Genomic DNA, 17,571 nt, shown 5'->3' with positions numbered 1-17,571 from the left:
AGAGGGTTAATTAACCCTCGTCTATCCCTCACATTTCCCAACTTAATACATCCCTTAATGTTAAATTAAATACAATGGTAAAAAGTAGTATATTAAAGGCATAAGTGAGTAGTTCAGAGGCCAAAGTGATTAACTCCACTTTTTGAATTTTCTGAAATTTTAATGTCACAGCACTTGGTTGATGCTTGACTTTTTATATTCAAAATAAATATAAATATTTCTGTTTTGTGCAGTTGACGCACTTGGCAATTAAAAATTACCACAAGAAATAGATGAGGGCTAATAAATTGCTAACACAATATCAGTAAGCAGTTGATCTGTGTTAAAAGCGAGAAGGTGTTCGAGGTGGGGCACCTTATCTGCTTTGGCACGTGTCGAATTCAGGAAAACAAGTCCACAGAACCGTCGCGAAAGAAGAAATAATTCTTTTTATTTCTTAAACGACGAGACAGGAAAATATTTTTACAGGGAATACGAGGCAGAAGCAAGACACTATGTAAATCAGTGCCTTGGCATTGACATTTCTTGAAATTGATGCTGAAATAAAAAAACTTGTAAAGTCACATTACAAACTTATCTGATACCATGTATTTCTATTACCGATAATATTATCGATTATCATTATTATGACCCCTTCAATTGAACCCCGGTTAATCGAGATTCTACTATAAATATATGAAAAACTAAGAAGATATCCCAAACCTAAATTATAGTAAAAGAAATAAGTCCAAGAATAATGCAAAGAAATTTCAGGAATCCAGTGACGATCTCATAGCATTAAAATACTATGAATACTATGAATCAACATAAAATACTAGGTATTATTCGCTGATGCATCGATCAAGAAATTGCACCGATCACTTTGCTCAGAATTTCTACGTAACAAATCAATTCGCGAAGCCCTACCTTTTAAATATTGTTTCAACTGCGTATTTCTTTACGTATGTTTACATCCTGCAATGCCACGTGCCGACCTGTCCAACAAGGTGAAATATCTGTCTACGCGAAATACGCGTTGGGAAATCAACTCTCATTAATCATTTGATCGTTCGCTATATCACGATGAGTGTTGCACAAATGCATTATAGTCTGATCGATTACGTGCTGTCCAGAACTCATTGGTTCTTACGTGCTATCGATTATACACAACTCATTAAATTGGCGATGCAAAAGTCTCTAATTGATTATGAATTCAGAGATTCGAGAAATAATCGCGAAAGCCGTTTTCAAACTGGAATCGAGTTTATCTCATCGGTGTGTTTGTCTTTCCCAGCGTTGTACTGAATCCATTGAACGATAGTCGCGCCTGATTTTTTGCTTCACATCGCGAATATCAGTCAATGGAAAAGAGGTGTGGTACACTTCCTGAATTTTTAACTTGAATTTTTTCAAAGGTTATTACTCGTAAAACAGATTTTTTAAAACAGTTTCACTGTGTAGTGACTCGCAAGATTGTTCCAGTACCTATTACATTGAAACGTTAATTTTTGGAATACTGTAACTTCGTGAAAAGAAGTTATGCGTATAATTTGGACGTCTTAAAGACTTACACTTTTAGGTGTTCGTGGTAGTCCTTGTCTGAACGTTTTATAGACGTAATTTGAACGTCTTTGAGACATCTCATGAGTATCATTTAAAACGTCCTAAAAGCAACTTAGGACTTTACTGGGCATCTTCAATACGTTCTTAAATTTTTTCTGTACTATATAAGAAGGCAGTAACTACAAAAAAATATGAAATTGAATTTTTTGCATTTTTGGATAATTTTGACATTTTGCAGCTGTAAAATATTCTTTTAGTAAATGCTGCTTTTCTCCACAATTAGACAGTACATAACAGTCGACATGTTAAGGGATATTTCTATAATAAGAAAAAATTGTATTCCTTAGTTAAGTTTTATTTATGAAACACAGAATGATGAGAAGCTACGATTTTGGAATAATCAGTTCACTCTCAAAATTCATCGCGATTCTCGCATAACCTTGACTTTGAACACGGAGGATGCGTCTTCCTTCCTTCGCGATGAACTTCTACCTGGAAAGGAAGAATCGACTACTTGAATGTCTCGCTCTGATTTAACAGCGGTCCTCCCGTTTGCTCTCGAGGAAGTGGGGGTGCACGTGCGCTCCTGAGGACCACCCATTCGATTATCTCGACGCGTGTATGGCCTTGACTTTGACCTCAAACTTAGCAATACCTACCCCCTGGTCTGAGGTTCTATCACCGAAAACATGATTTTTGTTTTCTATTAATTTTTTTCAGCCTTCGAGAAATTTAATGATGGTGCTACGAGAGGAATTAAGGAAACAAGATAAAATCGTTTATTTCGACTTAAAAATTGATCATTTCTGATTAAATATTTAATAATTAATATGAGAATAAAATTTGTCTTGTTTATAACAGGTTTCAATATCCATAAAATGCAAATGGTATTACGTATGTTAACTAATATAATTAAATGCAGCTCTAATAATATATAATTAATAAATAATTCCGTAACAACATTTCACCATGCCACTGTGAAAGCACTGGAGAAACTGTCATTAATATTCTATCAGCCACGATTTCGTAATTATATTACATTTTCAAGAACGTAATTAAACTGGCAGTTTCGAAACCAGTTACAATAAATTACAATTAATGAGAGCACGTAGATATTACCGTTTACGATTAATGAACAAAGAGAAAAAAAATAATTCCGAGGGTCATCGGAATTATCACTTGTCTAGTGCATTTTAATTTAATTCAGTGTCCCCCGTTAAATTTCCCCTATCAAATAATCATATTTTTGTGATATAAATTGCAAATATAGACACTGATATATTTCGTTTGGTTTTGATTCTAATTTGAAACGAAAGCTATTTTTAAATGTTTCCAAGCAGATAAATCTAACGTGGCTTTTCCTGAGTATTGTTTGGATTGCAATCCTTTATCGAACTCGTGCCAGGGCTAATTATTCTAGATAAATGAACGATGCGTTCGTCACAGATTGACTGACCCATTTTTTCAAACTGCAGAAAGCGACTCGATTAAGGTCACCATTAACTCATTGTTTATTCCAATTCTTGTTCGATTTACTTAAGCGTACAAATAAGTATCAATCATTTTCATTATACTGACATCATTTGATTATGGTTCAAGTCCATGACTACACTGGAGTCATTTTCGTCTCCCCCTTTGCTGTTCATATTTTTTAAAACTTTGAAGATTGAATGAAATGAAATAATTTTCGATTACCTTACGTTATGGCCTACGCATTTGTTTACCATGATTCGCAATTATTTTACAAAATACAAACTTCGATAATATTACATCGTGAAATGATAACTGACAAAGTAATCATATTTTGAATTCTGAATATTTTTCTTTTATGAGAGATACGATATAACATAATAAATATTTCTTGGTGTTATTTTCAACGCTATTTATTATAATTGATATAGTAAATTCTTGCTCTTTTCATCAACTTACTAAGAACCAAAAAAAGCCTGCATCAAAAAAAGTCTGATTTTGCAAAAAAGTTAGCAATCTACTAAGAATCCTTGCACAGTAAAAATATTCTGTACTTTTGCAAAGTCTATAAATTTTGATAAACATGGCAATGTAAAGGGAAGAGTTATAAGTACAATTTTACATTATTACACATACCTATATCGTCAAATTTGATATTATGAAAATAAATAATCATAACGTTGAACTAGCATTAGAGCTCGAGTATATTACACCTTTAAGAGTTAACACATGACACAACGATTAATGTTAAATACAGAAACGAAAGAATCTGAGCACGTCGACATTCATTACCGTCGAATGAAGTATCACAGTGCAACTTTAAACGAGAAACTCCTCAATAGCGATCGATAGTCGTCGCTACAGCAACAGGTGGCGATCAATTTATGCTCCCTGCAGTTGTTCGCGTGAAGAAACCGACAATCTGCTAATTTGCATTGATAGGGTAGATTGTGGATGTAAGGATCAGTGCAGCAACACGCATCGTGCAATAATTTCTCTCCGCAATAAGGGTAGACTGAACTGTCGCACAGAGGACATCTCCTAAAAACAAAGATCTTAGCTGTACTGAATAAACATTAAATTACTGAACTTAAATTATGAGGTCCCAGTAACTAGGGATACTATTTTATAACATTAATTTTAATTTTAATTAGGTACATTCAATATATTAGAATTGAAGCCTAAAATTAAAGTTAGCATTCATGTATCGGGTCATGGTCAACTAGTGGCCCATTTATATTAACCTGTTTAGAAATCAATAGTAAAATTTTAGATTTTATTACGCTTACCTGTTTGGCAATGGTCGATGTACATTATCAATGGGGAAAGTGTATCGATTATCGAATGGTGCTTGACTGAATAGTCCCGCCTGCTTGGCCCCTAGTGATGGACTACTCTCTGTGTCGCTCTGCTTGCCTTATTGCATCAAGTAAATGGCACGTTATACATTTTTACATGAATTATCACCACAAATTGCATAAGTACATACACATTTCTTAGACATGAAATAGCTTTTATAAAAATAGCAGAAAGTATATAAATTATTATGATATTTAAAGTAAATTTAACAAAAAAACAAATTAAAATAATTGCTACAAAAAGATGTACAAGAATAGAATAACTGGATGTACTGAGGATAGAAAATTTTTATGAAGAAGAGGAATAGATCTGAGGGCATTCATAAATTCATGACTCGAATGAGAGAGGCTTTTAACGAGGAAAACTCGCAAGAGTATGACACACTCTGTCTCTGATGAAGAATATCCAGTTAAGCATACATATCCACCTAGAGGCAAAGACAGTAGAGGAAAGAGAAGCATGACGCGGTGGCAGCACCGCCTCTGCTAGGATATGAAGAAAAGTCGATAACTTATCGACTCTGGAATAAAGTATCTTCTCAATTTTACACAAACTATAATGCCATCTTTAATAAAACAGAAGATTCTCCACGTTAAAACAAAAATGAGGCTCAAGTACTAGATCCGCAGGAGCTACCACATCAAGAAACCAGAAACATAGAAACCTGAAGATAGTCTTCGAAGTAGACTATAAGATAGGACAACATTATGCCCTCCAACTTTATGTTAGAGGGTGTAACTATTTCTCATAAGAAGTTTGTTACATGTACAAATACTGAGAATTGAAGGAAAAAAATAATTACGCCATAAAAAAATGATAAATAGTTACTAGAAAATCTTTTTGGTAAAGGTAAAGTAATAGACTATTAGTGGGTTTATATTATTCAATCAAATCAAATTATGTTTGAACATCACAATTTTCTAACAAATGTCTTACGAATGCAAAAACTAGCATCGACAAATTGGGTTGTTATATTATTTAACTTGATTTAAGAAAGAAATTTCACGTTTTAATTTACTCACCTGATTCAGCAGCATCAGACGCGTGCAGAATCACTATCGCACTGAGTATTACCGCGAAGACAGACATTCTTTTAACGAAATTTGAGACACGCCACTGTCAACACTTTGGCACATCCACAGACTTTCCAAAGGACTAAGCTCTTACGCGACTTGTGCTTCGGTTTCTTTACAAAACCCACGCAACTTTTAGTTACAGACACGCGACACGATTTTCTTATGGGAGGATCGTAAATGGTCGATGTACCCGTTACTCGTAACTGGCCCAGATCTTCGGAAGTGCCATTCGAGAAGCAAGAAAACAGGATAGCGAATGGATGGCTCTGCGTGAAACGTCACACGTTAATGGGCATTCGAATATTTTGACTGATAAGGAAAATTTGAATATTATTTGAAAGCAGGAATTCTTGAATAACGATTAATTTCTCCATTTTGACCTTTACTGAACAGCTGATGTTTCAACCGATTTCCTTTTTGTATTATTTTGTTCAACAATTATTTATTATATTTTTGACCTAGATACATTAATTATAATTGAAACTCATAAAAGATTATCTAAAAGTTCATAGGTTTGCAGAACTCATTAACCTGAATAAAGAAGTGCTGAGTCAGTATTGATGTACAAAATTAGTTCCATATGAACTGTTTAATTATATAACATAATTTATCTATTTCTCCCTCTCCATCGCTACCATAGGAATATAAAATTGTCAGAGATGTCAGATTATCTATCGTTTTATTATTTAAAAGGTGTAAAGACACATCACCTTTCGAGTTAAAAATTGTTCAATAATTGAACAATCTGTTAATACATTTATTTGCTTCTCACGATTGCTATGTCCAATTTGGGAGTACAACAAATTTCGATTTTCGTGTTGCCCATAGGTGCGTCGAATGCGAAGGTGGATGGAGTAGAAAGTCGGATTACACGGATCCGGTTTAATTTCGCAATTCTCATTCGAGTAGCAAAAACACTGTGTCCAAAATTTATATTCAATTTTGAAATTACATATCGTAGAAAACGTTATTAAAAATATCCTCGACGTATATATTTCACTTTGGTACACAACTATAACTTCTTTTCTCTAACTTCCGTCTACAAATTATCAATCGATTCTGCACTTATGGGAGACGAAAATCGAGGATGCTGTAGCAACGATCCGATCGCGTGTCTCGGTATAGGCAATCGTTTCCTTTCGTTTAAAATTAAGTAACAATCACATTTACAAGTAAACATCGCTCGAAAGGAATAATGCTACGTTCTAATTACATTTACACCAACAACGAGAGACAGTAACTTTAAAAGAAACCCTTAAATACAGCTTTGTACAAATCGTTGCGTTTCATTCGGCTGCATAGTTTCGTGCGTATAGAAAAGTATAAATGTATCGATTAGGCGATATTCATGATTCTTTCGTACAATACAATGATATACTTCTTTATCGAATCTTTGCAGAGTTCATATCGTTGTAGCACGTCCGTCGAACTCCCACGTCGATGAAAAAATAATTTATTAAAATAATTCCTACTATACAAAATATTTGGTACGAAAATGTGTACTGTTAGATCGGTTATAAGAGTAACCTGAGCACCACCAATATCGCCAGGAACTTTATGAAACTTGCGTTTGTGCAGGATCCTGCGTCGTTCGCCAGGTATTTCCCTGAAATGAAAATGACTTGGGAAAAATTTGAGGAAAAGTCGAATAACGAAAATAAAAGAAGAAGTACCAATATCTAAATGCTTATGATATCAAATGTCCCAGCAAGTAAACAACCTAAAAGTGTATATTTCCCTACCGTCCTTTAAAATATTGAAAGCTGTATTTCTTGCACCCTGTATTCTATTGTCGCAAGTGATACTTACAGAGGGAAGCTAAGTAGGAATGACAACAGCAGTCCCGTAGTCTCGTGTATTCAGCGCAGTCTCCAGCTTGCACTTCGCATTCTTCTGGTCCCACGCGACAAGTGTGCTCCACGAAGGGAAATACCTCTAAAACAATAGACTCGTGTATATATGACAATAGACAGTATCGATAACTTCGGTTAAAGAAAAATTAGGTATTGATTTTTGCTACTCGTTCGCAAAAAGTTAGATACAACAGTGATTTGCTAGAGAAGAAATGATGAGGGGAGAAGCAAAAATCGATAGAGGCTTCGAATACAAAACTTAATGCCACGATAATTGACCAGTTTCACGTTTTGGTCGACAATCAATTCACGTAACGAGATACGTGAAGGTTTCCGGTTCGGTATCGGTTCCAATGACGGTGACCAGTTAGCAACAATGGTTTGTTCTATTCTTGGAACGCTTGTGAGATTTCTTCCGTTGGATATCCACTGACTTCGTGTAAATTATCTGAAATTTCACTACGTAATGAAGAAAACACAATTTCCTCCCTTCCTCAGACTACAGAAGAAAGTTATTCTAAAGATAAGGAAAAGTTAAAAGAGTGATAGTACAAAAGAAATTCTCATACTATGGAATTTAAGGATGGATTAGAGAATTTTCGTCAATCATAAATTTCTTCGTTCAATTTTCAATAATTACTTAATTATAGTTATCAACCCATAAAGGCCCAGAGTCGCGTAAACACAATACTTCATTCACTATTTTTTTTAATGAATTTACATTATTGAACGCTGTTTCTTTAGGTTTCTGTAATTAATGAGGATCCCAAAAATTGGCTTAATATCTTTTTTATTTTTCTACTGCTAAAAAGATGCTACAATAAAGAAGGAGGTTCTACGGGGGCATGGGATATCACATCTCAAAGGGGGTTGAAATGATAGAAAATTACAAATTTTATTCTATCAAGATTTTATTATAAAGAAATATTATTGGTAAATAAATTTTTTCTCACACACCTCCCCAACACCAAAAATAAGAAATTTTGAGTTTTCATGACAAACTACTTGTTCAGTATTAGGAAAATATCACAAAACCACGTTGCTAATACTGATTTCTCTACGAAGAACTGCAGTTCCGTTTAATCGATGCAGTTGATTAGAAAAGTGCAAAAGAAGAACGTGCGATTCATAAGGCTGATCGGAAGAGACTCACGTATTCACTGCATGCGCTTGGTGCGTGCAGCAACGCAATTTCATCGCTGGCACTGTTGCTATTCGCGCGACTACTCGACGCGTATTAACAGCATCTATTGTGCGGTGAATGACGAGTGAAACGTCGTTGGAGAATTATTCGCGGATCGCCCGGAAATTGTTGAACCTTTTGACGCTGTTTCGTCGATGGCGGCGTTTCAGTGGTAGATAATGCAGAATTGCATGTGCATATATGAAGTACTCAAGGTGTTATCACTTTTGCATCATTTATTAGTGCTCTTAAAGAGATGGTTAATTAATATGGGTTGATGTACTATATTGTGACGAGTCGATGTTATAGAAATCTGTGAGTATGTAATGGAACATTTAGGCACTTTACTTATCACATCTTCCTAGACAGAAACAACGGAAGAAAAAAACGACTAAAGACTAAGAGCATCAGCTACACTTTGAGCTTCCATTTTCTCTTGTAAGACCTGTGGTCTGTAAATCGAGGTACCAGCTTTATCGATTAAAAGTTTGCAAACCAGTGAAGCTGCAATACTGCAGATGCATGCGAAACGAATGGATCATGATCCAAAAGAAATTAGCAAAACGCTTGCTGCTCTGAGGCAAGGTCACCAGAGGCAATGCTAATTAGAAATTCGAGCGAACGGAGTTAAGGGTCGATGGCCGATAGTGCCGCAGAGAGTTTGAACGGAATACACATGGAATACCTAAGAATGAGCATGGTGTCCCTGTTAAGCAGGACTATGTGAGTGTTTTGCATGAATCACCTGATACAAACATTCGTGTGTCTGATGGTGTACGCGCGAGGAACAAGGATGGCTCGTTACGACGGACACCGATGATTTCCTGAACAGGTGATTGTCCTTCCGTTCAGCTGTGCCTGAAAGTCCTCGATGACTTCACTCAACCCTCTTTATCGATCTTTTGACTCAATTTTTTCAGTGGACTCTGTTACGAAACATGCAACTTGATTGACGAGGACTATTAGAGTGAACGACCTAATTACTGTCATTTGATAGATTGACTCTGACAGTACTGCACAATTTCTTTTTACCATTTCTCTTAGTATTCGTCATTATTAAGTCTTTATTTGAAGCAAAATGTTCAGGTTCTCAAAATCTCTACTTCTATTTTAAAATTGATTGATTCGAAAACAGTGCTAATTGTCATTCGATCACTATCACTTACATATTATATAAATAAAAGAAATTAATTATTCCTGAATTACGATACCTTTTAAAAGACCAATTAAAATACCTTTATTAAAATATTGCATTAAACATTGTATTGTATTAAAATTGGTATTAAATTTTGTTGTTTAAAACTCAACTGCATAAATAAAAGATCATTATTTCATTTACAATCGTTTGTTCACCTTTCATATGTACCCAGAAAGTGTTTAGTTCTAGATGGGGATTTTAAAGGATGATTCTAAACATTAACTTCAAACAAAGACGAAGAATAACGAAGGTGAAGTTGAGTAGATCGCGTTTTTATGATTTAAGTAACGAGTATTATGATTCTGGTCGAACGAATTACATGGCATTACGACTCTAGCCTCCATTATCGTTGTTCGAAATTTCCGTGAAGAGTTGCACAATCGAGCCGCCAACGTTTACGTTGTCGATTCTTCACGCACGAATTCTCTGCATGCAATTGTCGCTTTTTCAGTCGATTTCTGTACGCAAATAAACGAAGGACAAAAGCAGAATGCGGGTGGTGTACAATAAATGAGGAGGAAAGACATGAAAAAGAAAATCAGGAAAGCCAGCAACACGTCAAGGTGACCGTCCCACTTTGCTAAGGATTTATGAAACTGTGTCTATTAAAATTAGAGAAAGGCAAAGAGCTACACTAATGAGTTATCTTCTGGTAATATTAATTTAGAAACTTAGAACCCTAGAAATATTTGATTGGAGAATACAGTGAACCTTCGATAATTGCGAACCTTGATATTTGTATCTCATCATTCTGTTTATCTGCAACTATCGAGGTTCTACTGTACCACGATATATTTTCGCTGTAATTTTACTCACTGTTATAGCTGCGATCACAACAGCAGTGATCATTTATGACACTTCCATCACTGCAGTAAGTCATCTCTGAATTCGTGCAAGGTTTGCATCCTGGGATGGGTCCTGTTAAAAAAATTGCAGAAATCTGTAATACAATTTTTTTATTATTTATTCTATAGCTACGATATTTGCACATATAAGGAAACTGCCAAACTGAATGAAAATTGGAAATTAACAGCCATTTGCATATTTTCTTTGGAGTCAGGAGAAGAGCGTTTAGCTCTCGAAGCTATGATAAAACTACAGGGACACCATGTTCTTGATAAAAGATTACAGGCCTGCACCACGTATCATTTTCGTTCAATAATTAAGAATTACCGTTTCATTATCCCCGATTCGAAGTGGCATCATTAAAACATACGACAATCGCGTTAATCCGAGGGAATATAAGCATGATTCACGTTAATTAGTGTCCCGAGGTTTTGCGCAATCGTTTTGAAACCGTGCCGTGGAGGCTGGCATTATTCTTGATATTGTCTTATAATACACGCATAGTATTTGCCTGTAATATGTTAATATTTTCCACTTTCCTAACAGTACATCAAAATGGAAAACTAAAATCAAGCCTAAAAATTGACACAAAAGACATCAACTAAGAAGACTCAATAGAATTAAAAAACCTAGATTACAATACTTGTCCATATTTCCGTGCATTAGAATTAAAATCATTGATTTAAAAAAACCTTAGAAAAACGTAATACTTCTTTAATCTTACATGTCAATGAGTAAACTTAAATAAAAGAGATGGTTTCCCAATTTATATATGAAAGCTTTTTCTTTATAATTGATTTTAATCTAAAGGTTGCAGAAATATGAATAAATATACTAATTAAAAGGAAACTTGTTATTTAAGGCAAGGCCGAATTAGCAATAATATATGAACTCAAACTTCCCAGTCGTTTGTATAAATAAAGCAAATTGTAGTCGATTCAAATTCTCGAACAAAGCAGGCGACCTTGCTCCCCGTTTCCTGTCCACGATCACAACCTTCGAAAACTAATCGATCATAACTTCCATCAACCTCTAGAGTACTCTAGATTCTAGACACAAAATATATCCCAAAGAACACGTTGTCCATTTCTATTTTTCGCATGCACGACATCCAGGAAAGAATCAAAATAAAAGGTAAAAGTTTCAGCTGTCGCAGTTCAGTACCTTTCTTGTCCACACCGGCTGCGAGAAAGGAACAGACAAGCTGCGATTAATAAAATCGAACGTTCTTGTAGTTAATTTGCGCGGGAGGAGGATGTGGACCAAGTATCCGTTTAAATGGATCAAAGGCGAGCTATTCTTGGAGGAAAGATAAATAGATTTCCGTGCTGCGTGAGGATGCTTTATAGACCAGACGTTGAATGAAGTTGAACAACGAAAATGGGTTTCCTGGCGCATGTGCCACAGGTGGCATACGTTGAACCTTCCATACGAGCCATTTGGCGGTTCAAATATGAGACACGTTCAGTGGAGAATCAAGGTATAGGTAATGGTGTCCGTGTCGCAAAAAAAAAATTGGGGCAAAGAGTAAGTATTAAAAAGATCTTATTTTCAAAAGAAAAAGTAATTAATACGGAAGGACTGCTATAATTAAAAAATTATACTTTGTTTATAATAAAAAGTCATTTTTTGCTCAATTTTATAGAATTTACAAAATTACTCTAACAAGCTTTCTTTCTTTCAAACTAATTTCTTCCCTTTTGTAATCAATTTTATACGTCACCCCTTCATTTTGTAATACATTAACATTTTTACAAATTATACATTCCTGGTGCGTATAATAAATGCTCCAGCTTGTATCATCGGTGGTGCACATAGCCTGACAATGAAGTAGAACTAGTAGAACATGTTAACACTGCAAATGATCCGATTCTTAGATAGGTTCTATTTACCCGGATAAACTTCCAGCTTTTTTGCTTCGGCGATCGCATCTTCGTAGAGAACTTCATGTTCTAAGATATACTCCTCCTCTGGATGATAGTTTACCACTGTGACTGATTCGAGATCACCGATGATCAGGATCAGTGTCAGGATTTTGAGTGTACCGGTGTAGCACATGCTAGGACCTCTTCGTCGACATCTTCGAGGGCGATGCTAACGTGTGGCTTTCGGACGAATTCCAGTTCGAGTCGATGCTGAACAAATTAAGGGTGTGGTTAATATTGGAAAATATGTCTTAGAACATAATTGGGACATCTTAAAAACATCCAATAGCGTACGTCTTAAAGACTTAAGACGTCTTAAAGTCGTCTTAAAGATGTCTTTAAAAAAATACTGATTTGTTACATCGGACGTCTCAAAGGAGTCTTTTGGACATTTTCAGGACTTTACTGGATGTCTGTAAAACGTTTTCAACACGCCTCTGTGATATGTGGAATATTAATATAATATAATAGAAACTAAGAAGATATCCTAAAATGTAGTAAAAAGTAAGTCAAAGAATAATTCAAAGAAATTTAAGGGATCTACTGATGACATCATAGTGTTAAAATACTATGAATACCATTATTCTTCAACTCACCGATTAATTTTAACCCTGTTTTAACACCCACAATAATGGAATTTGCGTTTATCCATTTCCTATACCTCAATCGAAAAAATATAACAAAATATCATTAAGGTACTAAATGTTCAAACTGTAGGCCACAATTAAATCACAGGAAATTTTGCTCTTTCCTAGTTTTTAGCTGCACATGACGCCTCACTGTTAGGAAGTCTGTACCTTCACTTTATTAGACAGACTAGCATAGAATAATGCCCGTCGCAACCGGAAGCGTATGCAAGATTACCAGATAAGAATGTTGGTGGGACACTGGTGCATAAACGATAACGATTGCCATATCGTCGTTCCCGACGTTTCAAGGCGAGCCCTGAAAAGGGCCCTTCATTCCTTGAACGATCCAGGTGCAAAGATATCCACATTCTCAACCTTTTTAAAAGAACTTCAGAAGATGCGAAGCAATAGCTTTGGTTTCATAAAAATTCAGTGACTTGTTAGTACGTTCAAATTCGATATTAACGAATGCCATCCTACAGTCAGTTATATAATAAATATTTCTCTATGGATAGTAATTAAAACATTGGAAAAGCTTAGAGCGCGTGGTCATTGAAAGATCAGATAATCGCATTATGTTGTCTAATCTTTTTAAATTATAGAGGCTGTCGTCGAGCAAAATTACTACGCAAGTTCAGGGTAAAATCAAACAATTACGTCATCTTATCTTTATATCTGTTATTTGCTAGGACTGCTTCGATGTTAAATGTCCCTGGTTGCACGCAAAGCGCAAGGTTGACTGGACTATGGGAGGTTTTCATATCGATCGCGTAATTCATTTCATTTCGAGAATGATTCATCCCTCGTCACCCCTGTCACGCTTGGAGCGCTGATAGTGTCTACTTTCTTTTGGTGTTTGAACGCGCTGTACTCTCTTTTCCAAGTTTGCAAATCGTTTCTTTAACGAAAATACTCTTTTACAATTCAACATAAAATTAAGAAGGTAATAACAAAAGCTAATTTATTCGATTTTTGTCTTTCTTTAGGAAAGGAAACAAATACTCTAGCACCTCTAATTTCTGTTTAGTCTTCTTTTAAGAAAATATCATAAGGGTTCCACTATGTTGCGCGTCTCTCTAGCCACTACAATATGTATTTCTAAAAAAGCGTCTTGATATTTGACAAGGATTGTTTTTTTATGAATCCCTCAATTGTAATATAGGAACTATGAGAAAAGCGATACAAATTTCAAATACACTTAAAAAATATCCAAAATACTAACTCCAAGATTATTATCAACAATTGTCTTCGATCTTTTAATACTAATCAAATATATAATTACTCAAGCTTCTTAACAACCTCAGCTTCTCTAATAATCTCTCAAACATTCTAACAAATTTCTAGAATCTGTTGTCCAATCTACTATCGAATTCTCAAGAAAAGTAAGAACAATGCAAAGACAAAAAGCTCGATAAATACTAGAAACGACGACACGCTCGTGAGTCACAGACCGATGACAAAGACGGGATGATCGTTAATTAAACCCAATTAAGGGCCCCGCACGCGAAACACGGATGTCTTGACATTTCGAGCGAAGGTGGCATCGTGGAATGTCTTCCTGTCGATGCTGTTTTCCCTTCTGAAGCGTCGTTCTCTTCAGCTCAGTCTCAATATCTTCTCAGTCTGTCAAGTAATCGGGAAAATATCGATAACAGGGGCGAGAGCATGTCGGAAACTTTCGTAACTAGGCGTAAAGTTAATTAAGTTACTGGCCGCGCGATATGGCGGAAAGCGGACATGGTTTATCCACTTGAGGAATTACGTCACGGCGGTGGCTGGTTTTCTGGAGACACCGACGAAGATGTAAGTGAAGCAAGAACAAGATGGTAATGGCGTACCAGACGATACAGAGTCAAGGCTGGTTATAAAACTGTATTAATGTTATATCTTCGTGGCACGACCTTTCGTCGTTTACAAGGAAATAACAAACGAGCGTCCTCGAGAAGACTCGAATTAAACGTGGGTGTATTTTTCCAACTTCTTCTTCAAGGACTAAAAGAATAAGTTTTCTAACTAAATTGAAACGGGCTTGATTTTCCTCAGACCTATATGTAATCTTCTGAGGCCACATTTGCTAAAGAAAGCAACGTGGTTTGATTTATAATCCGCTTCTTGGTTGAAGGAAATAATTGAAGCTTTCAATAAAAGTGAGTAAGAAGAGCCAGTTTTGCTTTTAATTAACTCAGAGGCAACAGGTGGTAGATTATTTCACTGAAATATGTAGAATATTGTTATAACTAGGGATTTACTCCAATTTGATTTTAGATAAATAAGATAATGAATCTACTTGCGTTACTTCTAAAAAGCGTTCACGTGTTTACACTTATAAAGTAATAAATAAAAATAATATTTGATGATTTATTAAAATACCTTGAATCTTGAATATTAATCAAATCCATAATTAGAACTCAATCTATTCCCCTTTTTTAAATTATTTTTGTAATATAACTAAATCTAAGTGTACATTTATCCTTAGTAGTTCTAATATTAGCCACGCACAGTGGAAAGGTTGCGTTTCATATTAATATAAGAGGGCGATTGGAACTCGTGTTCCAGTAAAAGCCGATTAGCATGCAAAACATCTACGCGTGCTAAGATGAGCCATCATCCTCTTATCTTAAATATTATGACGACTAGAGATGCTCTTCCGTGCTTGTAAGTATATCCCGCACTTTCATCTTATATCTAGAATCGAACGAGGGCTCTTTCATCCTCGAACTCGCGTTTCCTTCGTTACGTTTTCGAGAGTAGCATGTTTATCGGGTAGCCAACCTTTGATCCGCTTGAATTATCTCCTTTTTTTTTCTTCCTCTTACGAAAAGCAAGAAAACGATAGGGGATGAGTTATCATCGTTATCGAAACCTCTTTCCTTTTTTACGCAGCCGAGAATTAATACCGCTATATGTATCTTCTACTCATTTTCGCGACGTAATTTTACTCATGAAAATTATTGTAGTACTATTATTAGTCCTTTGAAGCCATATCCCCTTTATTACAAAGTGAAAAATTGAACTATTATGATGGATAAATAATATAGGTATTTACGTATTTTCTGAAAATATTCAACTCCAAATTGCTATTTACTTTAATACATAATTAAATAATTATTTCAAAAATTTACGCGCGTTTCTTAATATTAAAAACTCAGTGGAGAAATCGTATAGTGAAATAACATAAAATAATGAAGTTTCATGCTTTATTCCTATACACAAAGTGTATAGACTTTCGATTTAACACAACACTGTTTTCCCTAATAGTTAACATAAAAACGACACAGAGTAATTACCAATGTTTTACTGTGCACGCTCGATCCTTTTCACTTTCTCACGATCGAGTGGAGGGTAAGAAAGCCATTTGATTCTTCAATGTCCTTCGCCGGTTTGGAATCCACTGCAACGAAACCGAGTCACACGCCGAGGATCACTTAAGTGCATCATGTTCACAGAGTCACAAATTGCAAACACGGAACGATAACTTCGTTTAAGTAATCAGAGATTATTGAACCTCCGCGATATCGTCGAACAGTTCGAAACGCGTATGGGAGTCGACGAGCGACCGACGAAGACTGCAGGTTACGTGGAACTGAGGGCTGAAAACAGCATTGGGCAGCACCACCACCGTCCTCATGCTGTCACTGCCACCACCACTGCTGTGCGTTACGAACGTTCCTCCGCATCAGGCTTATCTGCAAAGAGTTATCGTTAGGAAAGTTCACAATCCACGTATTTTAAACGAAGACTGCAATAAAAATTGCTGCAATCGTCGCGTTTTTTATGGAACAGTTTGTACATTTTAGTGGCTGCTCCTGGTATATCTACCAGAAAGTCAAAAGTAAACCTTCGCGTCTGAACTATCGCGAAACTTATTATTATTCGCGGAAATATAGATAATAATAATGAACGTAATCTGCTATTAAGTATTCGATTAAAAGGAAATTCTCGCTCTATTTTTCATATTTTCTATGTTTTTAAATATCATATGCATTCTGCAACCTTTTACACGTTTCAAATTTTCATAAATGCGTCAACATCCAGTCTCGTAGTTATTTTATTTCAATAAACTCTATTAAAAATGTTTGTTTCTTTGGTCAACACTTGTGTAAACTAACATCATTCATAATAACACGATACTCATAGTGTTCTCCATTAAAACAAACTTCTTCAACAGTCACAATCACAAATTCACAATTTCACATGTCCAATCGCTCACTCGTTCATTCACAATCAATTTAAAAATCCAAAAATCTTGTCAAGGTTTTCCCTAGCAAAACAAAAATTATCCCAACAATGTGAACAATATCATACATACATAGATATACCTTTTCGACGTACATCGATCAAAAATTTTCTGCTCTGCGACGAACATATCACAATGAGGATTCCCTAGCACAGTCTCTACCCTTTTCTGCATTTCAGTCAGGTAATGTGTATGAATACGGTGGTCTAATTTGGGACCGTAATTTTCGTGTGTACGATTACAAGCAGTGCGG

At 35.5% G+C, this 17,571-nt stretch overlaps 2 protein-coding genes across 4 annotated transcripts; both read right to left on the bottom strand.

Moving 5' to 3' along the window:
• Positions 1-1,939: 1,939 nt before the first annotated feature.
• LOC143179270 (uncharacterized) lies at positions 1,940-5,512 on the bottom strand. 2 transcript variants are annotated; one of them, XM_076378413.1, is made up of 4 exons: positions 5,394-5,512; positions 4,302-4,428; positions 3,805-4,053; positions 1,940-2,034 (listed from the first exon to the last, which is right to left on the bottom strand). In XM_076378413.1, the coding sequence occupies exons 1-3, from the start codon at positions 5,458-5,460 to the stop codon at positions 3,819-3,821; spliced, it is 429 nt and encodes a 142-aa protein (XP_076234528.1). In that variant the 5' UTR covers positions 5,461-5,512; the 3' UTR covers positions 1,940-2,034; positions 3,805-3,818. The 2 variants fall into 2 exon arrangements, with proteins under 2 accessions (XP_076234528.1, XP_076234527.1); XM_076378412.1 differs by lacking the exon at positions 1,940-2,034 and having other exon boundaries at positions 3,699-4,053.
• Positions 5,513-6,109: 597 nt separating this feature from the next.
• LOC143179451 (uncharacterized) lies at positions 6,110-16,677 on the bottom strand. Of its 2 annotated transcripts, XM_076378690.1 has the most exons (5): positions 16,369-16,677; positions 12,420-12,662; positions 10,498-10,599; positions 7,257-7,382; positions 6,110-7,053 (listed from the first exon to the last, which is right to left on the bottom strand). In XM_076378690.1, exons 2-5 carry the CDS (start codon positions 12,583-12,585, stop codon positions 6,962-6,964), a joined length of 486 nt encoding a protein of 161 aa, XP_076234805.1. In that variant the 5' UTR covers positions 12,586-12,662; positions 16,369-16,677; the 3' UTR covers positions 6,110-6,961. The 2 variants fall into 2 exon arrangements, with proteins under 2 accessions (XP_076234805.1, XP_076234806.1); XM_076378691.1 differs by lacking the exon at positions 16,369-16,677 and having other exon boundaries at positions 10,498-10,621; positions 12,420-12,610.
• Positions 16,678-17,571: the final 894 nt, after the last annotated feature.

The sequence above is a fragment of the Calliopsis andreniformis genome, chromosome 5 (assembly GCF_051401765.1).
Source record: "Calliopsis andreniformis isolate RMS-2024a chromosome 5, iyCalAndr_principal, whole genome shotgun sequence".
Taxonomy (NCBI): domain Eukaryota; kingdom Metazoa; phylum Arthropoda; class Insecta; order Hymenoptera; family Andrenidae; genus Calliopsis; species Calliopsis andreniformis.
Note: the sequence above shows the minus strand (reverse complement) of the source record. Positions and strands in the feature narration are given on the sequence as shown.

Coding starts and splice junctions, on each gene's coding strand:
- LOC143179270 (XM_076378413.1), bottom strand. CDS start 5,460: ATGTCTGTCTTCGCGGTAATACTCAGTGCGATAGTGATTCTGCACGCG. Junction 4,429..5,393: donor GTCTGATGCTGCTGAATCAG/GTGAGTAAATTA, acceptor TGATGCAATAAG/GCAAGCAGAGCGACACAGAG. Junction 4,054..4,301: donor CATCGACCATTGCCAAACAG/GTAAGCGTAATA, acceptor CTTTGTTTTTAG/GAGATGTCCTCTGTGCGACA.
- LOC143179451 (XM_076378690.1), bottom strand. CDS start 12,585: ATGTGCTACACCGGTACACTCAAAATCCTGACACTGATCCTGATCATC. Junction 7,383..10,497: donor TTGTGATCGCAGCTATAACA/GTGAGTAAAATT, acceptor CTATTGTTTTAG/AGGTATTTCCCTTCGTGGAG. Junction 7,054..7,256: donor TTCCTACTTAGCTTCCCTCT/GTAAGTATCACT, acceptor TTTTCATTTCAG/GGAAATACCTGGCGAACGAC.